The sequence below is a fragment of the Parasteatoda tepidariorum genome, chromosome 10 (genome assembly GCF_043381705.1).
Source record: "Parasteatoda tepidariorum isolate YZ-2023 chromosome 10, CAS_Ptep_4.0, whole genome shotgun sequence".
In the NCBI taxonomy this organism is placed as follows: domain Eukaryota; kingdom Metazoa; phylum Arthropoda; class Arachnida; order Araneae; family Theridiidae; genus Parasteatoda; species Parasteatoda tepidariorum.
This window is the reverse complement of record NC_092213.1, coordinates 42,791,213-42,814,787: the sequence shown is the minus strand read 5'-3', so window position 1 is coordinate 42,814,787 and position 23,575 is coordinate 42,791,213. Positions and strand designations below refer to the sequence as shown.

Sequence of the window (23,575 nt, the reverse complement as noted above, 5' to 3'; positions counted from 1 at the left end):
AAATCAGTACATAATAAATTCGAAATCCCAAATTCGAAAATTATTATTTTAAAGAAAAATGAAATTTATCGAAATTAACCAAATCGTTAATAAAATATGCTGAGCTTCAGAATATTTAACTTCAAACTTACTTTACTATAACGCGTGCAGTAATTATTAATTTTACTTATGATATTACAAACAATTTACTGAACTGTCCTAAAAAGTTTAAAGGAAAATAATATTATCAATGATATAAAACGCATTTAAACACCAGACAATCAACATTAGTACGAAACTTAAGTACTTTATTCGTTTTCGGAATAATCTAGAAATTATCAAAAACAAAAAAGCAGTTCCAAATGTTTGAGTTTACCAAAAATATATATCCCATGAGTTTCTTTCTTAAACAACTTACAACTCCCCCCTCTCTACATCAGACATCCCCCTCTATGTACCACAGGCGAAAGTAAATGGAGACAATTATGAGAAAATGAAACAGAGTATGAAAATTACCACCCCTTTCCCTACATTATTCATGAAGTCTGCGCCACTGGCAATTAAGAATGTGTAAGGGGGGAAGGAAATGTGCGTTTTCAATTCATTTTGGCGTGAGTGTTGGACCACATTTTCTGGTTAGTTGTTTGGAGGGAGTTGAATTTTATTTATTTGTTCAGGAGTGGCGGGGTAGGAGGGAGATTTTAATGCCAAATGCTTTCCGTTAAGTGTTGAACGCGGCAAAAGGAAATGGTAACGTTTCATTAATTGGTGAAAATACCTCGAGGCTGGTTGGATATTAAACACCAACGTTCGGCTTCTTGATAGTTGGGAAATGAAACTTTGGTTTTAGAACTTTATTTGGGCTGATAAGAAGGTGAAGTATTGTTTCCTCCCTTGGATAAGTTGATTTTGGTTTGGTTCATAAAAGTTACTTATCTTGAAAGGTGGTGTGGTTACTTTATAAATAAAGTATTTGTTTCGCGATGTATTTTTTAATTATTATCCCTTGTCTTCCTCGCAAAATGCAAGTTTTATTAGAAAACTGAAAGAACTTTTTCAAATTGCTTTGTCATTGCTGTTCAAATCCCACATATTTTTCGTAAAATATTGGACATACTAAAAATACAAAATAACGCTTTCGTTAATTCTTAACAATAAAGGCTTTTAATAAAGTACGTATAACTTAGTCAACACGTACTGTCATGAAACTTTAATTCTTTAATAGCACTCGAGTAACGCTAACACAAAATTACCCGACCAAAAACTTCATTCGCTTCAAAAATATAACAGTCGAATGTTTCGAGCGCTTCAAAAATAGATCCCCATTTTCAAGACTTGCCAGACGTGAGTAAAAAGAAATAAAAGTGATTTATAATTAAAAAAAACATTAAGTTGCCGACGAAAAATAAAGGTGAGAAGCAAAACAAGAAAAACCTCAGTAGCCGAGAATGAGAAAATATGAGGTAGGTATTTTATTTATGTCGCATTAAAGCTGCACAATGGGCTATTGGCGACGGGGATCCCAGAGGATGATCCGAAGACATGCCATCGCAATTTTGATCCACTGCAGAGAAGATGGCATCTCCGCTTCGGTAGCCCAATGACCTGTGCGCAGGATCGAGCACTTTGATGCCGCAAAAACTCGGTCTATATATAGACCGATCAAAGTGGTCACCCATCCACTTACTTACAGCAGCCAGTGACGCTTGACTTCCGTGTTCTATCGGGAATCTATCCTTACAATCAGCTCATTGCGGTACAAAAAAAAATATGAAAAACGGTACAAGAAAACACACTGTGGCTAGGAGGGACAAATCAAGGTACAATGCTTTACCATTTGTTGTGGAGATGTGGTGAGGAACTAATGTCGTTAACAAGAGAATCAGCATTCATATGAACAAAACCAGATATCAGGGCATCAAGAATAATAACGCAATGCTATAAAGTAGTACAAAAACACTGGAACATTAAGTACAATGAAAAAGCTTGTTTCAATGCTTAGTATGAATAGCGAATGATCTATTTTTTGTAATAAATAGTTCAATGTGATTCAAAAGCAAATTCCGTGTATCTAAAGTTTTTTTCTTAATATATAGCTAAAAAGTACGACGCGCTTTGAATCTTAATTTTGCTCAAAATTCCTGACATGATGCTAACGTGCACCATATTATCGAACTTCTAAAAACTTATTACATGATACTATGATTTAACTTGAACAGAAACATTATATAATTTAACATCTTTTTAAGGTGAGAGCAAAATTGAATTGGTTTATCTTATAAGGTTTAAAGTTGAGGTGGTTTTCTTGGGGGAGACGTTAAAACTGAATAATACCTTAACTTTGGTTGTAGAGTAGGATGGAGAAAAAAATTTCCCTCGCTATTCTTTGAAGAAAGAATCTTTTAAACAAATTTTGTGGAACTAAATTGGCCTTCAGAATGAATAAAATATCGAATAGAATAATACTGGGCAGTTTATTTAAACACTTTGCTCAGATTTATTATGATAAGACTTGAATTAAAATAAATGCTTTAATAATCGAAGAAGAACTGTAAAAAAAATTTTGCTGCAAAGTTTAATCATTCATAAACTTGGCTATTCAAAAAATTTTAACATTTATGAGAAATTTTAAAAATTTTATTAATAAAAAATTGTTATCAAACTATCGTTAAAAATTTTTATATCAAGTTCAATCTTTCTTTAAAATTAAAATCAAATTCATTATAATATATTTGTCTCGATAATACCGTCTTAGTTATAGTAGTTTAAGAAATTAATATTGCATTATTTATATACTTTAGACATTTCATCTTTATTACTCTGTCCGCATAAATTTTTTAAATACTTCTAAAAATTGTCATGGTGTGTTACTGGTTTTTATCATCATCAATTTTGTCTGTGTAAAATATTATCCTTGCAGGATTTTATCCTACATAATTTTTTTACAACAAATATTATTCGTTACAGCAAGTACATTTGATATAAGTGCATTTACATTAAAGCATATACGCTTGAGATTAGATGAATGTTTACTGTGCTCGTGTAAATTTATAAAGATATTTTTCATTCTCGATGGCTTTTGTCAGCACCGATTTTGTATGCGTGAAGTTTTATCTAAAGTGTTGTCCGATATGATTTCGTCCCTTACTTTAGACAAAGCAAGAGCCTGAAATTAAGGACACAACATCATTAAGAAGAAGAAAAAAAATTAGATCTCGAATTTCTCATCCAATAAGCTTGAATCAAATTCTTAAACCTCTTGAGTGTTAGATAATAACCACATGATTGTATTTAATCTCATATTCGAAATTGCAAGCTTCTAAATTTTTATTTGCTTATTAATTTCCTGATAATTTTTACAATGTAATAAATAAAACTTAATTACTCCATATTGTTTATTAATTTCTCTGATCATTTCGAAGAGTTAATTTTGAAGATATTTTTAGCATATTCCGACTCCCAGGTCTTAATGAGACTTGCTTAGAAAAGCATTCATGTACATCTTTTAATAATAAATTCATTTTTTTAAGGTCCAATGGAGATCAAAAATTAAAGAATGAGTGATATTCCTTAATTAAAATTTTAATATTATTCATTTTTATATTTTTTTATGAGCTATACTTATTTTTCAGTTAATCCCAGCTCCAAACCAATCATAAAAGGAACAAAACCTTACTATGCCCCAGGAGATTTAGTAAATGTCACGTGTGTGTCTGCTCCCTCAAGACCCGCGGCGATTTTAAAGTGGTGGATTAATGGAGAAGAGGTAAGGTGAATGATTGTTTTATTAACGTTTATTTATTTCTCCTCATATCTAATTTAGCAGTACATGTAACACTGGGAGTAAAATTTAAATATTGAATTAACTTTACTTTCTGATATTTTGAGAAAAATCTAAATTGATGGAAGAAAAACAAAAATTTTCACCCAAGAAATACTTAGATAAACGAATATTTTCACAGCTATAAAAATAGAGCAATTTTCTTTGAGATGTAATACAAATAAAGGAAAACTGCAGAATGTAACGTAACATAATAAATATTTGATTAATTTAATTTTGTTACGTTTTTTGTATTTATTTGAGCGTAAAAAAAGAACATAAAAGTGCCTTATTATTACATATTTTGACAAAATTCTTGAAAGCTAGTTTTCAATCAAATATTTCAAATTAAATAATTTCATATGTTTCTACCATTCTAAAATACTTTATAAAAACCTATGTTTACATGCTGCGAAACACACTCGCCAAATAATGAAAGCATCTGTGAATTAAATCTTGTTCTCTGAAATTTGTTTTTCATTAGCGTACCAGTTCAGTACAAGTCCTAGCCGTCCCAACAAGCTGTGTTCAGTTGGTTTTATCAAGCCGGAATAGCCTGATCGATTGGGCTCTGGGCCCATGTCCGGAGTTAAAGGGTTTGAACCCCGCAGGCCTAAGACTCCCGGTGTAGTAAATGGTGACTGATGCACGCTAAATCTGTCGAGTCGCAAAGTCCTCCATGTTCACCTAACAAATCAATACCTCTGGGTGTACTGGATTGGAGATTGATCGTTCTCTGTTTCTGGTCAAAATTACTATCTTCGGATGAATGAATGAATGCATCAATCCACCCTATAAACGGGTGTGACGTATGGGTGTGGCAGAAGTTAAATTCTTGGTCATAGATGGCTCCACTCGAAAACAAGAACAATCGCACCCCTCTGCCTGAACAGGCATACGAGAGAGATAGTTGGTTTTGCCAAATACTGTGTTACGTCATATATCTATGCCCTATTACTTACAGATCTTTTCCTACGGAGTCAATACATCTTCTATTTTGTCTTCCCTTTTTCAAACACCAATAATTTTTCAAAAAGTCAGTTTATTAACTAGGGCACTATTCTTTTCTGAAAATGTTGCCCTGCTATCTTATTCTGTAGGTTTTAATACTTCATAGTACTTAATTTTTCGTTGGGCAATTAACAAAGCAGACGAAGAAATGACTTTCGAGAGAAAAATATTGAAAAAAATTTTGATTCAGTAATAGAAAACGGAACCGGGAGAATTCGTTGCAACCATTATAGTTACAATCAAAATACAAAGAACCTAAGACAGTAAAAATGATCAAGGTTTCTGAAATAAGGTGGCTAGGACATGTTTTTTAATAAAGCGATGAAAATCCTGTTTAAAAAAATAACCTTCCAAACACTAGAGGTAAGACCTAGAAAAAAAAAGACGAAGTCATAGAACAAAATAGTTAGATAGAGTAGATAATTGGTTAAGGGACTTGGGAGTAATAGATGGAGAAATATAGCAGCGAATAGAGGTAAGACGATCTTGGCCGTTAACTGGCTGTAGTGTCTAAGAAGAATATTCGCATGGGTAACGAATATTTTCCATACCAAAAATTAAAAAATTACAAAACCTAATATCTAAAAATCATGAATGTGCGCTTATAACCAAATATAATAAGCAAAAAGAAAACTTAAAAAGCATCTTGAAAATGGTAGTCATTTTTATTGATTTTCCAAGGTAACTAATATACATACTTTTCCCTTTCTTGGCAGGCGAGGACCAATCGGATGCCTTCCATAGAATCGCCAGATGGACTTTTCACATCAATGCTTACATTGAAATTCATCGCCAAACCAAGCAATTTTTGGGAAGGAAAAATGAAACTGCAGTGTGAAGCTATCATTTCTCAGGCGCATACTCTAAGAAGCGAAGAAATTATCATTTCCAACAGTGGCACATACATTGCCACTGGAGCTTACGGTGAGAGAGATTTAATATAGTGACCGATTTAATATTAATGAGCCATTTAAATCGCTCTTTATTGCTATGGGGCTTATGCTTCTTCGGGAAAACCGAATGGAATTCTTATATTTTAAATCCTTACCGTTTTATAAATTGAAATATTTTAATATTTTATACGCTAAAAAATCGATTTTAAGATTAAATAATTATAGTATGTTTGACATTTCAGATATTGTGAGTAAAACCAAGATAATTTCTTTCGATAAAATGATTTTTGAAATATTACATTTATATTTCTAACCCGACTTAAAACAAATTAAATATTAATTTTTTGCATTAAAAATTTTGCAAAAAATAAATTACTTATTTCATTTATTTCTAATAAATTTAAAGCGTCAAAAGCTAATGATTTCATTTATTATACAAGTATAATGTGAAGAAATTTTAAGTAGATAATCCCAACAAACTGAAGCAGTAAAATATTATGAATTATTAAAAAATATAATGTTAAATATTAATAATTAAATATTAGCAGAATAATGCAAATTGAAAATAACAGTCGACACGTTCGAGTGCCCAGAATTGATTTCATAACAATCAATTTTGTTTTTTCTCATGCACATCCGAAAGGTCTTGAAAATGGGCTCTTATTTTTGAGTACTTGAACGACGTCGACTGTTCGCGTGTGTTTAAACGAATGAACTTTGTAAACAAGAAAGTAAATCCTTTCATGGAGTTTCCTTTTCATGTAATTTTAAGCTCTACAATTCCAGTGATCTTTGCCTTTTTTTTTTTCCTTTTTTTTTTGCTCAATCTTTTTGGGTAGAACTCAGGAGTTTACCATCTTCAGATAAATGCCATTTCAAACTCTCGAATACTCCTTAAATTCCATACTCCCTTACATTAATTATGTACAAAATGATGCACTTTATTATGAAATTGAAACTAATTCAAATTTTATNTTTTCCTTTTTTTTTGCTCAATCTTTTTGGGTAGAACTCAGGAGTTTACCTTCTTCAGATAAATGCGATTTCAAACTCCCGAATACTCCTTAAATTCCATACTCCCTTACATTAATTATGTACAAAATGATGCACTTTATTATGAAATTGAAACTAATTCAAATTTTATGACATAAAAATAACGTTTAGCCTCTATTACGACACCATTAACGTTATTTACAGCATTGAAAAAAAATGTCTGCTTTTTTAGTTTATTTTTTTATATTTTTTTTTCGTGTGTGTTTAGGACATGGTTTTCTATTTTATTAAAATGGCTTAGTTTTCTCATAAATTTTATGTGGATAAATGTGCAGATAAGCATTGTTAGAATTATTAAAATTCGAAATTTGTTGATTCTGAAATTAAGCTGTAAATTAAAAAATTAAAGAAAACTTCATAATCTAATAATGACATTTTAAATCAAATATTCTTTGTGAAGGGAAAAAGTTGATCTCATAAACGTTAAGGCGAACGAATTTTTGCTACTTTGTTTCACTATATAAATATTCATGATTTATTTTCAATGGAATTGTTTTCCTTTTTAATTATTTTCAAAATAATCTTTTTAGAAATGGTTTTATGGCTTTGTTGTTAAAAAATTAAATATTTGGAATTTTAAATGTGATGCTTGATAAATCTATCTTCTTCGTTCATCTCTGGTACATTAGGAGTGGATTTAGAATCAAAATATTTTATACCTAACAATTAATATGAAAAAATTCAATTAAGCAAAATTATATCATAAAAACTCTCTTAGAATAATCAGATTTTTTTTTACTCTTATTTTGTTTGAATTTGTTCAACTTGTTTTTACGTATTCAATTAAATTATCTCTTACATCAGATAAGGGACTCTTAAAACAGTTCAAATATTTCAGTTCAGTGTATGACTGAATATTATAAATCTAAGTACCTAAAAATTTGAAATTTTTTACAGTACAATAACATTCACATTCTATAGTGTCTTCGCAAAATCAAGAAAATTTGCTAACCTTTACTTCTCATAATTTACTTATATGCCACGTCATTCGATCAAAGTTTTTTTTCCAAAAGTAATTCAAGCAATTTTTTTCTCAGTTTAAAAGTTTTAAAAATCTTTCGAAGTCTAAAATTAGTAGGTAAGATTAAGCGTTCCTTTAATATATTGACCTTTGCTATTGTTTGCTTTTTTGAGGTTTTTAAAAGGTTCATTCACGCTGCATTGGTTTTACATCAAAAAAATTTTATTATGGTACATATTTTTTAAGTCTTATCCCTTTACGGCCCAGAAATATTTCAGGTTTACTTCTCACCAAATGTAACTAACATTTTAATATCATAATTATTATAATCATATTTATTAACAATAATAAAATAATATAATTAATAATAAAATATAAAAATAAAATAATAAATTACTGATTTTTTTAACCACATCCGCGACAATGTAAAAAGTAAGCAAAGGTTTCATGGTAGCAGTGATCCGTAAAGGGTAATTATGTGGTTTCAAAAGAGATTAGAGGGTGAGGGGTCGGAATTTGGTTAAATGAAACCTATCGAGGAAACAAAATAGCTAAACTCATTATTCAATTTTCATATCACAAATACTTTAATGATATTTGAAAACTAAATCTAAAATGATTTAAGAATGTATCCTAATATCATTTTGCACAATAATCAAAAATTTTAAGAAACACTTATATGTTTAATTGCATAAAAAAATTTTGTACAGTCACATTTAAATTATAATTCATGGTTCTATTTCTATAATGAAAACTATCGAGGAATTAAAATAGTTAAACTCATTATTCAATTTTCATATTACAAATGCATTCATACAAACACATTCAATTTTAATATTTGATAATTAAATCACAAATGATTTAAAAATACATCCTTATATCGTTTTGAGCAAACATACGCCAACAATAATTTTAAGAAACATTTATATGTTTATTTGAATAAATTTTTTTAATACAGCCATATTTAAATTATAATTCAGGGTTCCATTTCTATTTCAAACTTAAATTTTGTGAATTTTTCTTAGATCAGCAAAAAGATGGTCCAAGTATCGATGGTGGAAAACATGTATATAATGTTGGAGACTTAGTAGACATAAATTGCACAGCTGCACCTTCACAACCTCCGGCAGAACTACATTGGTACATAAATGACAAAGAGGTTCGTAGTAGATATCTATTTAAATATATTTACCTCGTTCTATATATTTGTCAATGCAATTGAAGCCTATTACTTTTTTATTTTATCAATTTTTGTTTAAAATTTATTTCTAAAAAAATCATTGAAAAATCAATTCAACTAATTATTTTATCAAATAATTGCTTCAGATAAAAAAAAACACTTAAAACTTATTTTTATTTCACAAATAATTTAAAGGGAACAAAATCCTGGTTATAGTAATTTTACGATGTAAAATAAATCAATTTCTCATGTTCAATCTATTTTTTTTCTAATTATTGCTTCTAATATAAAATTTTGGATACCTTTTAAAAAAATTTCATCGACAATTACTTGCGCACATGATTATTTAAATAAGAAATAAACATCGTAAAAATTTGTCGATGTGCATTTTTTGAAACGCAACACAATCTAAATACTGATAATATTATACAGATATAAATGTAAAGAACGAAACACTATAAATGAAGTATATGAAACAGAAAACTTACCTTCAATCCAATAGATTAAAAATAAATGTCTCATTGTTACAAGACTTTCTTTGAAATTGAAGAGTTTAAATAGCCACTTGGTATCACTGCTCACAAAAGGAATTAAAATTGTTTTGCAGAATATTTTCAGAGATTTACGGATATATTTCAGCTGTTAATTCCGTCGATCACTTGAACTGCAATTGGACAAAGCAACAATCAGAGAAATGAAATGTCTGCAAACGATTCTGGCCAAATAACATATAATTCGCTTTTATTTATTTAAAAATCGTTTGCAATAAAAAGGTAAAATAATCGTTTGCTCTAAAACTTCACAATCGATCACATATATATTTCTTTTTTCATTAATTGTACGTATGAAATTTTTTTTCCAATTTTTTAAATTTGCACCTACCATTTTAAATTTTATTTTAAGCAAATACTCCACGTCACGTAACACTGTCCAAAATATACGTATATTTCCCTTTTATTGATTCAAGAATCGTTTGCTATAAAAGGTTTTAAAAAAATATTGCGTTCATAATGCATAAATTTATTTCTTTTCTCAGAAATTGTTTCTTTTAAATTTTATAATGAATTTTCTAATGTGTACAATCCATCAATCTTAAATTTTACTTTAAGTAAATGTTCGACGTTACGTGATTCTAAGTGAGAAAACTGTAATTATTTATCATCATTTAGATGATAGTTTATTTCAACAAAAAATTTAATAGCGTATTTCAATTCCTTTCTAAAGCAAATTTTGTTAAACTCAATTAAACATGCGAACCGAAGTGCTTTCATTTGTGTTTGAATTTATTTGCTTAAAGAAATAAAAAAATTAGAAATATCTACAGAAAATTTCCTCTTAATTTACTTCTTAAATCTTCAATAGTTTAAAAAATTTGAAACTTTTAAGGCTCGAAAAATCCTAAGCATGCTAATTTCGCATAATGAAATATAATTAATAAATTATTTTTTTAGGAATTTGTTTACATATTTTTGCTATTCAAAGTAAATTGTTAGCAAAGGGTCTTTTATGTATTTCAATCTCTAAATGGTGTTATAAAAATATTCTTATAGGCCTATTGTCTGATCGGTGGATAAAAAACAAATTTGCATTATAATTACGTTCCTGTTGCGTCTTTAGTCCTTCACATATATTACAAAATCTTCCGTGTATAGATCGGATCTTTGTCATCTTGCTAAATTCAATGTATAAGAACTCTTTTCTTTTTTTTTAGTCATTTAAGGTCCTTAATAGCCAACTGAAATGAAAGCAATTCATTTAATCAGTCCAAAAAAAAAACGGAAACTGACTTTGTTTCGAAGTATAAGTTGCCAGCGGAAAGAATTGTGACCTTCTTTTCTCTGTAAATATAACTTAAAACATGAGAAGGACAAAGTTCACTTGTCTTTAGACAAACAGGCTACTGAACAAATTCATCACAAACCAGAAGAACCGGTCATCACAGAATACTTCATATTTGCATCTTTTCCTTGAAGTACTTCTTTTCATTTTATTAAGAATAGGTTGTACTTTAGTTCTTCTTTTCCAGGTAAGGCCAGAACACTTACTTCCCAGAAAGCCGCTAGTATTTCAAAATGGTCTTGAATCTCCTGTACTCGGACTCAAATTCGAAGTAAAACAGCGACACTTTCAGAAACATGAAATGAGACTACGGTGTACAGCGACTTTGTCCGAAGTTAAAAGAATGACAAGTGAGCCCCTAGAAGCTGTGTTGTCAGAACAACACAAATCAGATCTACATGTAGATCTAAACATGAGCTCAGGTGAATATAGATACAACTATGGATAATGGTTTTTATAATTAGATCTTCACATTTATGATCGTTTTCCAAAGGCTCTTTTTTCGTATTATGAAATAATACCCCTAAGTGGATAATGTGTTATTATTATGACTATATAGTAAATACGTAACAGTTATCAATAATAGTTAAGTCATAACTGCAACATTAACAGTTACCCTGTTAAAATTTTCATTCTAAAATTATGGTAAAATAACTGGCAGCTGTCTGTTCATCTCATTAACCGTAAAGTTACGGTAAAGAACATTTTTTTCCTTCATAGTTTTGAAACCATTTACAAAAAGTATGGTTACAAAACCATGAATACAAAACTATACGGTTTTTTGACCATTTACAACTAGCATTTTTCAAAAACGTAAAAAAAATATATAATTATTTAACTAGACATAAGAGCTCGGAGACATTGGAGAGTGCCGAACACAGGAAACTCCTACTATGGTGAAGGGAATGGAGAAAATACTGTAGTGTCAACACTAGGACTCGAACTCCAGTTCTGCCGGACATGCGATTGACAGATAAGCCTGCTCAGCTATGATATATACGCAGTTGCAAAGAACGAAGTAGCTTCATTTGGTGGATCTAATTGATGCGATAAAATTTTAGTTGTTTAACCGTATTAGATTTTCGCAAACTTAACAGTTTGATTACCCTTTTATTTATGGTTAATTGACTGATTTTATTAAATAAGGTAAAATAACCATTCAATAAATTGTTATTTAACCATTTTTTCCGAGAAATTTCAAACAATGGCAACAGCTAAAGTTAAACTTTCTTATCGTGACAGTTATATGACATTCTTATTATGACACTTACAGTTTGTACAGTACTCGAAGGAAAAAAGAATGGCACATGAGCCGCCAGAAATTAAAATGAGAGTCGAGTTGTAGAATGGTTGTGCTTGCAACTAGATGTTCAAATTTATGGCCAATTTTCAAAGACTGGCGTAAAACGAAATGATTGGTACCTTTCAGAGAATAATATATTAAGGTTGTGAGTCCGTAATGTTTTTTAATAACAGTTATTCTTATGGTAACAGTTATTGTTACTTTAGAAGTCGTTAGTTGTTGTTGCAGTTAAAATAATAGCGTTTAACGGGACACATTTTATTCTTACACTGTAAAAAATTTCGAATCAAATCATGTCTTAAAGTATCGGCACTTTGGGTGCATCATCCGTAAATGTAACTGTAAAGTTCATTTTTATCGTAAAATTTTATTTTATTGTGAAATTCCTTTTTACCGTAAAATATTACACCATAATTTTGAAATTAATATTTATTTAGTTAGAGTGATTCAGTGTTTTTATGGTAATTATTACTGTAAAAATTACAGTATATCAGATTTTTGCTCCGTGACATGTTCCGGCACAAATGGATTTCGTTGTAATAACCATATATTGATCCGGAATTTTTTTACAGTGTATTGGTATGATTTCGTGATTGTTTTTTATAATTAAGTTAAATTTTACCCATTTCTTTAATCTTTCATAATAGAAAATTCAGTTTTTGAGAAATAAAAAGAATTTTTTATTAATTTTTTAATGTTTGAAAATATACTTCATAGCTGTTTTGCTTATGATCTTGCAAAAACAAAAAATTTAAAATTATTAATTGATTTCAATGATTTTTATTTACGTTGAAAAAGCTTTTCGAGTTAAAGATTTTTTTTTAATGTAGTTTAATATTTGTCCAAAAATTTCCAATATTTGTCTGATTTCAATTATTATCAATTATAATGAGCAATACAGTATTGGTACTACAGCACTAACTATTTCGTTTTGAAGGTAGACAAATTTCGGTTTTTTATTACAAATAATATTCTAATAATGTTCTAAAAAATATTCTAATTTATTTAAATTGCGACACACAATATTTCATATCATGAAATCAGACACAAAAGCGTATTTTATTTTAGAGTAAACATGTATTTTTTTAATCCTTTTTTCCCGATGTATTCGGATTTTCGAGCCTCAAATCTATATCAGGATCAAATCTGCAATTCCGATTGGGCAAGAGAGTGGTTGAAAATTTGAGTTAATTGTTTAATAATGTTAATTTCAATTTTTGCATTTTAAGTAAACCAAAAAATTTTGCACATAATTATAATATTCCTTTATTCTGTGTAAGAAATAATTTTTAATAATTATTTATTTGTTATTTTTCCGTCTAAAGAAATGTAAGAGTATCTAAAAAAAATTTGAACACAATGATAAAAAATTTTTGTCCTAAGATAATTTCATACAAAATATAATTTTTATATATTTATTATTATTTTTTAACTTTTTTATAATAACGATCAAAAACATTTTTGAATTGCAAGATTAAAAAAAAAAATTATTTTGTTTTTAACTTAAATGGCAAAACACTAAATCGTCTGAAACAGTTCGAACAGTTTCGCAGTAATAAATTTTTAAAAATGTCACATTTTTAAATTATATGTAGTTCTCAAAAAGTATTCAACCGATTCCATTCGCATTTTTTATTTTCTCAGATAAATTACACAATTAAACACATTTAAAATTATCCTGTGATAAGTATGCCTTACAATTAAAATATCTGTCAACCCTTTCTTAAAAAAACAATGAAAAAAAGCATACAAAATTATCATTAATTAAAAATAAAAAAGTAATCCTTTATATTAAATTGTTTTTGGACTTTTATAATTATATACAAAGAATTTTAAACTTTCTTAAATGGTTCCCGAGATATCGCAAAATTATGCAAAAATTGAAAATAATTTTAAGGGACAAAGAAAAAAAACTATTGGACTCCTTGAACTATTTGAACCATATTTTTCAGATTTCGGGTACCACTCTTATTTTAAGAATTAATAATCAAAATCTGTCGCAAAAAAAAAACTGCACACTTATTGAATGCACATTGTTCATGATTTCATAACTTTAAATATTTTCTGCTCAAACTAATTAGCATATTTAAAGTCAATCATCCGCAACATTAGGATTGCATTTTAGTCCGTAGTTGAACAAATCAAAAATTAAGATATTTTTTTTTTAAATAATTGTTTTCGCTCTGTATAATCTGTAATACTGCTGTTTTATCCATAAGTCGAGAAGTATTTTCGAAAACATAGTGAGACCTGCCACACTTCTAGAGCAATGAAAAAGATTGCTTTGAGATTTCACTTTGCAAAGTTGGTCCCCATAATTCTCAGGCGTAAATCCTATTCATTTGTGTCAATCTTTAAAATGGTGCTATTCATATTTCCTTTGACTTTTAATTTTTTTTTTCAAGATGGGAATAGATGAGCGGTTTTTAAATTTCAAAATTTAAAATCGAAAATTTAGAAACTAATATTATAGAAACTTGCCCTGCGAAACTCATAATTTTAGGACATAGCGCTAAATCTTTTAAAATTGGCCATATACTTCGTAATTTTTACAAATAAAGGACGCAAAACAGTGCGCAAATAAAAACGGTCCACCCTAAATAACTTTTGATCTAATGATTGAATTTTCACGTTCTTGGTCTTAATCGAGCTCGAGGGGGTGACCTCAAATATGCTAATTAATAAGGGCAAACGATAGTTTAAGTTACGAAATGAGATACAAGCACGTACTTTCTCTGAATTAAGATACCTTTTTTTCTGACGGATTCGTATTCCTAACCCCCAAAATATAGGGGGTAGTAACATTCTGGGAAATATGGTCCCAATAGTTTGGACAGGAGATCGCTTCAAAGTTTGGAACCCTTAATGTTAATTTTACTATTTGCCTATATTTCTGCATCTCGAGTAAAATAGGAATAGAGAATTGAAAGATTTTTACAATCAATTATAAAATTCGTTTATCCAAAAATAATTCCATGTGAAAAAATATCTTCCAGTAAATATTTATTATTTTTTAGTGAGAATGGGCTAAAGAAATTTGAATCGTAAGGTATAGATTTCTTTGCATCATTTTAAAAAACGTAATTCCATACGGCAAAATACAAAATTTGAGCCAAATACGTCGAATAGTTCCTGAGAAATGAATTTTTAAGTTTCTCAGCTCAGGAGCTATTCGTCCAAATTCGTACAAATCTTGCATTTTGCCATGTAAAATAACATTCTTTAAAATGTTTTTCGACCATTCTTAAATGAAATAATAAAAAATAATAAATATTTACTTAACGTTACTTTTTGCATGGAATTACTTTTGGATAAACGAATTTTATAATTGTGCATAAATTTTTTTATAGAATATAGCGAAGATAGAGATATAGCGAAATACGCAAAAATTAAAATTTACTTCAAACAGACAACATATTACTAATACAAACCTAATACCAATATATACCTTAAAAGTGATAACTAACTGAGTATCACATTCGAAATTTGTTCCAATCTCGACTAAAAATTCCTTCCCTCCCCCACACGTCTTTCCTAAGTGATGTGTCTTACGTGACAAAAATAGAATGTTATCTCTTTTTTAACCCAATAAGAAAATGTTAATTCAAATTTTTCCTTTACTTAATTACTTTTTAAAATAATTACTTGAAGTATAGAGCTCCAATTTAAAATTTATAATAAATGTAAATTTTTTTTAACAATTCTTTTCTTATTTTTTTATAATCTTATTTTACAGTTTCAAATAAAAGTACGTGGAGTCCTTACACCATTCATCCACTGTGCTGCATCATTATACTTCTGGTATCCAGAACTTTCTTTTAAGATTCCGAAAGAAAAAGTAAGGACGCCTGAAAAAACTAAACTACAAATCCCATCAGGATCTTTCAGAGGATGTTTAATTCTATGACCTGAAATAAAGAAGAAAAAATCTATGTCTGTTCTGATTATCTGCTTTGAGGGAAACAAGTTCCAGTCGCTTCAGATGAATCAGAACCGAAATCAAAAGAGTAATAAATATATTCATCAAAGCAAGACTGTGAAAAAAAAACCCCAACGAAGGAAGAATTCTTCCTTTGGGACTCGACCCTTCAAAACTCAGAAGAGCACAATTCAAATCTTTATTGAAATTACGTTTGTGCTGCCATCTATGAGTGGCTAAGAGAGATATAAATAAAATTCTAAAGAGGTTGTAACCTCTGATATTGTAAATATGAATATATTGTTTGTTTGCTCTCTTTTCGCTCTTAAATAATAAAATGTTGCTTGTGAAATGTTTTTAAGCTCTTTTTTTAATTATTATAACTCAAATTTTGTATTAAATAATCAGAAACAACTTTATGAGACACAGTCAGAGTGTTACGGCTATGAATGAGAAAACTTTTTAATTGCATTTCCACTTTAAAAAGAATTTGTAGAAGGGTAAAAAAAATTATTGTCCTTAATATACATTTTAAAATGCTTGTCAAAAAGGTATTCAAAAAATATGCACATTAAGGATTTCCACTTTAAAAAGAATTTGTAGAGGGGTGAAAAAAATTATTGTTCTTAATATTATACATTTTAAAATTCTTGTTAAAAAGGTATTCAAAAAATATGCACATTAAGAATTTCCACATTAAAAAGAATTCGTAGAGGGGTGAAAAAAATTATTGTCCTTAATATACATTTTAAAATTCTTGTCAAAAAGGTATTCAAAAAATATGCACATTAAGAATTTCCACATTAAAAAGAATTATTGTCCTTAATATACATTTTAAAATTCTTGTCAAAAAGGTATTCAAAAAATATGCACATTAAGGATTTCCACTTTAAAAAGAATTCGAAAAGGGGTAAGAAAAAAAAATTATTGTCCTTAATGTATACATTTTAAAATTCTTGTCAAAAAGGTATTCAAAAAATATACATATTAAGGATTCAAGTAAGAAAAAAAATTATAAAAACATTATTGAAATCTGTCGAATAATGAGGAAACCGAGATTAATTGAAATATCTAAACAAATTTGAGTGCCTTATAAAAGTAGGAGACACTTTTAATGGTCGCTATTTCACCTCTCTTCCTTATTGTCGACAATCAGATAGACTTTAATGTATTTTGTCATGAAATTGCTCCGTGGAGATTCGTTCAGTTTAAATAAAATGAAAAATAAGTCTTAAATTTCTATTGAAATTTTAAAAAATGAAAAATTTAATATAAGAAAGATAAAAACAGTTCCCTATTTCAATTTGAATAAGTCTAAAATTATTTCTTATTTACTTCTTCGTACTGAATCACGCAATCTGTATTCTTTATAAGGATTTTTAAAAGTAAAATTAATAAATAAATACAGATAATCGTTTATTTTGCTATGATTATCGAAATGTTCTTGTATAAAACTATAGTAGTTGGGCAATTCCATATGTGACGGAATGACATTTTGACTTGCATGATGACAATTAATTGAAGTTTCTATGCATCTAATTTCAAATAAACATGATTTTTTCTCATGCATATCATTATTATTGGTATAATGTGATTCATAAACTAAAAAAAAAGAATTTTGTATTTTTTTTATTTTTAATTTTATGAACTTTTTACTTGTGTGACGGAATGACATTTTGGCAACCAAGCTTTCGGCATGCCGCTTAGAACTGGTAGTTTCTGTGAATTTTGCAACTATTATTTTCCTGAACTATTTTTTACTTTTAGTATAATGTGTAAGCAATNCCAAACATTATTTCTTATTTTCTTATAATCTTATTTTACAGTTTCAAATAAAAGTACGTGGAGTCCTTACACCATTCATCCACTGTGCTGCATCATTATACTTCTGGTATCCAGAACTTTCTTTTAAGATTCCGAAAGAAAAAGTAAGGACGCCTGAAAAAACTAAACTACAAATCCCATCAGGGTCTTTCAGAGGATGTTTAATTCTATGACCTGAAAAAAAAGAAGAAGAAATCTATATCTGTTCTGATTATCTGCTTTGAGGGAAACAAGTTCCAGTCGCTTCAGATGAATCAGAACCGAAATCAAAAGAGTAATAAATATATTCATCAAAGCAAGACTGTGAAAAAAAAACCCCAACGAAGGAAGAATTCTTCCTTTGGGACTCGACCCTTCAAAACTCAGAAGAGCACAATTCAAATCTTTATTGAAATTACGTTTGTGCTGCCATCTATGAGTGGCTAAGAGAGATATAAATAAAATTCCACAGAGGATGTAACCTCTGATATTGTAAATATGAATATATTGTTTGTTCGCTCTCTTTTCGCTCTTAAATAATAAAATGTTGCTTGTGAAATGTTTTTAAGCGTTTTTTTTTAATTATTATAAATCAAATTTTGTATTAAATAATCAGAAACAACTTTATTAGACACAGTCAGAGTGTTACGGCTATGAATGAGAAAACTTTTTAATTGGATTTCCACTTTAAAAAGAATTCGTAGAGGGGTAAAAAAAAATTATTGTCCTTAATATACATTTTAAAATTCTTGTCAAAAAGGTATTCAAAAAATATGCTCATTAAGGATTTCCACTTTAAAAATAATTCGTAGAGGAGTAAAAAAAATTATTGTCCTTTAATATATACATATTAAAATTCTTGTCAAAAAGGTATTCAAAAAATATGCACATTAAGGATTCAAGTAAAAAAAAATAATAAAAACGTTATTGAAATCTGTCGAATCATGAGGAAACAGAGATGAATTAAAATATCTAAACAAATTTGAGTGCCTTATGAAAGTAGGAGACGCTTTTAATGGTCGCTATTTCACCTCTTTTTCCTCATTGTCGACAGTCAGATCGACTTTAATGTCTTTTGTCATGAAATTCCTGCGTGGTGATTCGTTCAGTTTAAATAAAATGAAGTTAAATAAAATGAAATTTCTATTGAAATTTTAAAAAATTAAAAATTTAATATAAGAACGATAAAAACCTTTCCCTGTTTCAATTTGAATAAGTCTAAAATTATTTCTTATTTTTTTCTTCGTACTGAATCACGCAATCTGTATTCCTTATAAGGATTTTTAAAAGTAAAATTAATAAATAAATACAGATAATCGTTCATTTTGTTATGATTATCGAAATGTTCTTGTATAAAACTATAGTAGTTACATATTTTGTAAAATATATATATTTTTTTAATTTCGTTGAAAACGTCGACTGTTAAACAATTCCATGATGATCAAGCAGCAATTTTGTGGATTGATGAGTGGATCGAGCAGGGCGTGGGACATCCTAGTACTTTTAAAAATAGATCATAACTCAGTTAATCTTAGGTCACAATATTTCAATTATGTAAATTAATATTAAATGCGGCAATGTTTAAAACTGCTGTTGTCGTCGTCTGCCTTTAAGGCAGAAAGGGTGCGATTGTTCTTGTTTTCCACTGGCGCCATCTATGACCAAGAATTTAAAGCCTGTCGCACCCATACGTCACAGCCGTTTATAGGGCGGATCCATTCATACAGCCATTCATTCATCCACAGATAATTTTGACCAGAATCACAGAGCGTTCAATCTCTAGTTAAGTACCCCCAAAGTTATTGATTTGTTATGGGGACATGGGCAACTTTGTGACCCGACAGATTTAACATGCACCAGACACGACACGGGGATCCTCAGCCGGCTGGATTCGAACTCCCGCTCCCACAAACATGAGTCCAGCGCCCTGGCAACCAGGCTGGTCACAATATTTAATACTAATTTACAAAATTAAATCCTGCCATCCTGCCTGAAAATAAATAATTTATTTATTAAAAACTAGCCACCGCCGGTGACCAGCTCGTCAGTTTTTAAATTTAAGTGGAATTTCAAATACTTTGAGAATTAAAATCGTACAGTCAAAAAGCAAGACAATACGCAAATATACTCTCATTGCTCAAGTGAGGGTGGATTGTATATTTGTCTCTAACATGTTCGTATCACTGATGTCTATATATTACTGAATTGCTGATTTAATGCTTCAAGATTAAAACTCGCGTTAACGGAAAATCGGTATGAGTTTAAACATAGGGTATCCAGGATTCATTGACCTCATAACTTTTACCCTTTAATCACCTGCTATCATTTGAACGCATTTTTCTGCGTGTTATTAGTTATTTTATTAGCATAAAAGGGAACGTTACTTTTTTTTTAATAAAATGTAAAGTAAAAGATAATGTACAGTAAGAAATAAAGAGCAAAGTAAATTAAAGTAGAGCGCAAAGTTTACTAAAGTTAAGAGTAAAGCAAATTAGTAAAAGTAAAATGTAGAGTAAAAAATTATGTACAGTAAGGAATTAAGCGTAAGGTAAATTGAAATAAAGCTTTAAGTTAACTAAAGTTAAGCGTAAAGTAATTTAAAGTAAAACGTAAAATAAGCGTCAAGTGAAAAGTAAAGTAAAAAGCAAGGCATAAAGTAAAGCGTAAAATTAAGCATAAAGTAAAGCGTAATGTATATTGTAAAAAGTAAAGTAAAGCATAAAATATAAAGTAGAGTGTAAATTAGTATAAAGCAAAGCGTGAAGTATGAAATAGTAAAGTATAAAACAGTAAAGTAACGCTTAGAGTATAAATTAGAGTAAAGCGTGAAATATTAATATTTGCTCAATATTATTATTTTGCGCTTTTGTTCAGTATTATTATTTTATAAAATTCAAAATACTAATATTTGCATCTTACTTTTCTTTAAAAATAAAGTACAGATAAAATTAAATGTAAGGTAAAATGTGGAGTATAAAGCAAAGTGTACAGTATTATGTAAAGTATAATATAAAGTGCAAATTATAAAATGAATGAAACTATAAAGTAAAATAAATATAAATATTTGTTCAATCCAAAAAAGGGGGTTCAATCCAAAGAAAGACATATTTGTTCAATCCAATCCAAGAACTTTTTCTCACTTCATGCACAAACTTTGGTTTTAATTAGATATTTCATTTTTTATCGAAATTCGTCTGCTTCGATTTTCATTTTTATTTTTTAACATTTTGTTACGATGCTGTTTCCATGACAGCACAACGTTAAAATAATGAAAAACACGCATTTTTCAAAATTCGAAAGACACAACATAGAGGGATGGAAAATATCGCCAAACAATCAAAAAAATATTTCGAAATCTGCAAGAAAAAACTCAATTGAGTGAAGCTGTTCAAAAGATATTAGGAAAAGTTTTGTCTGTTACAATGGGTTTCCAAAATTAAATTTAGTATTTTCGATATTGCACCTGAACCAATTGACACCAAAAAGTGGTGCCTTCATACAAACTATCCCATAAAAATTTATAAATTGAAGAAAAAAAACACGATCTACACGGTACTCCCGTTCTCGAATTAACCATACATCCCGCTTTTATATATACATCGTAAAATTTTGGACGCAATGCAATAACTCAAACTAAAAATATTAAAAAAGAGATTTGATGTACTAAGAAAAGTATTCCTATAACTCTCTTCATTTGGCTTTTTAAATTTATATGGAAACTATTTAGTTCAGGACTAGTCTTTCGAAAACCAAACAATATCCAAACCATAATGGGTTTCTTTTTTTATTATTATTACGTTTGAACTTTGATAGTGACAGATAACGTCATCAGCATACATGGCAACGTCACTTTTAAAAAGTAACGAGTAAAAGTACAAGTACTAAACAAAAAAAGTAACGATTTAAAAAAACATTTCTTGGAAATCGAAAATTCAAAGTATACTAAACTTTTAATGAATAATATTCTTATGTTCTTGAATTTTTTTGCAAAATTTTTGTTATTTATTTCATTACTTTTAATTTTGAAAGTTAATGGACATAAATTTATTTTTAAATTCGGAGGAATATTATAATATATTTTTATAATATAATAGTATAATATAATTTTAAAATTAAATATAATTTTAATATCAAACTTCTTATGGATTTGCACGAAAAAGAAATTTTATCTATTGATTTTATTTTTTAGTTTATTATTTTTATTTATTTAAATTAACATTGATTTAAAATTGTTTTACTCTATAGAAACGCGTTTTAAAAGCACAAACATAAACAAAGCAAACACGGGGTTTCAGATAGCTTTGTGATCTTTGAGCTAGTAAAAAATAATTGAATGTGCAGTATAAGTTGAAACAGAACAGTCTACAGTTTTATTTGTAACAATGGCTAATGCTGAAGTCATGCGAGAAAATCATTTTCCGAACATTTCTGCCTAACGGAATAATTAAAATTTGTAAACGAATTTTAGTATCAGCGGCTAAATTAATACCTTCGAGTTTTCAAGAGTTAAAATAGTAATTATAATAGTTTTCAATACCACAAATAGTTCTGAAGTTCTTAGAGATTTGACTGGACGTTGTTTGACAAGGTCGGGCATAAACATAATTTTAGTAAAAAATGTACTAGGTAAAAATGTATTTAGTAAAAAATGTATTTAATGAAAAATGTATTAAGACAAAAATGTATTATTAGTGAGTTCAAAAAGAAAATTGAAAAACGTAATGACAAAATTCAACATTTCTCATTTGAAATGTATTAAATAAATACATAAAACTCGAAAATGAATGAAAATAACTTGCTAATTAATATTTTTATTCATTTTAAAAGGTCATGGTATTTAAACACGAAGTTAGCTGTGAATGCATATATATTGCACACTAATTTTATAAATTGAAAAAACATAAGCATTTTTTTTAATTAAATTTTTTTTTTTAGAAAGCTTACCGAGTTTTAGAAAAAAGTAACGATTTCATTCGACATTTCCGTTACAAATACTTGTACTTTTTCCCTAAAAAGGTAGCGAAAGTACAAGTAAAAGTACTAAATTTAAAAAGTATCGAAGTACAAGTAAAAGTACGTACTTTTTACTGGTACCGTCGGTACAAGTAACGAAAGTAAAAGTACTACCATATATGGTCATCAGTCATCATTGCTATATGCGGTCAGTGTCAAATAGTACTTCATTTTAATTTATGATACATACCATATGGTATGTATTATATTATATATATGATATATGAACTGTCATATATATGATAGTTTTAAATAGCAAATCAAATATAATGACATTATTTGTAAGTGATCAAAATTTTTTTTAGCGATACTCTGAGAAACCATTTCTAGCTCTCCAACTGTAGTGGTTGCTTCTCATTCATCATTGTTTTTTTTTTTCTTTCTTTCTTCTCAAAAGTCAATAAAAAAGATTATTTTGTTCATAAAATCTATTATTATTATGAACATTATGTGACTACAAATAGGTATTTCAAGGAAAGAAAAAAAGCTCTCGGTGAAGTTACAATACTTCATCATGCTAAATTTCCACTCTGTTGATTCATTTCAATTTTTTTATTCTATTGAACTCTTTGTTTTTCTTCCACTCACTTTCGTAATTTCAAATTTTTGTCTTAAAAAGTAAAGCAAAATGTAACTTAAAGCAAAAGAAGAGAGGAAAAATCACAAAAGTAAAGCTTTTAAATTCGAAATAACTTTCAAGCAAATTGAAGTCTCGAAAAAATCTTTGACTTGAAACTCGGTGGGAAAAAAATAACTTTCAGTTTCATGAAAAAAGCATTTATAGTTACAAAAGGAAGGGTA

The 23,575-nt window shown here is 28.6% G+C and overlaps 1 protein-coding gene across 1 annotated transcript in view; it reads left to right on the top strand.

Annotated features, from left to right (window-relative positions):
• Positions 1–16,314, top strand: part of LOC107437696 (synaptogenesis protein syg-2) — a 121,351-nt gene extending 105,037 nt beyond the window's left edge. The window contains exons 4-8 of the mRNA XM_016049771.3: positions 3,612–3,745; positions 5,527–5,734; positions 8,743–8,876; positions 10,924–11,158; positions 15,776–16,314. Of these exons, the coding sequence (XP_015905257.1) occupies positions 3,612–3,745; positions 5,527–5,734; positions 8,743–8,876; positions 10,924–11,158; positions 15,776–15,861 (797 nt within the window). The 3' untranslated portion in view covers positions 15,862–16,314. The remainder of the gene's footprint in view (positions 1–3,611; positions 3,746–5,526; positions 5,735–8,742; positions 8,877–10,923; positions 11,159–15,775) is intronic.
• Positions 16,315–23,575: the final 7,261 nt, after the last annotated feature.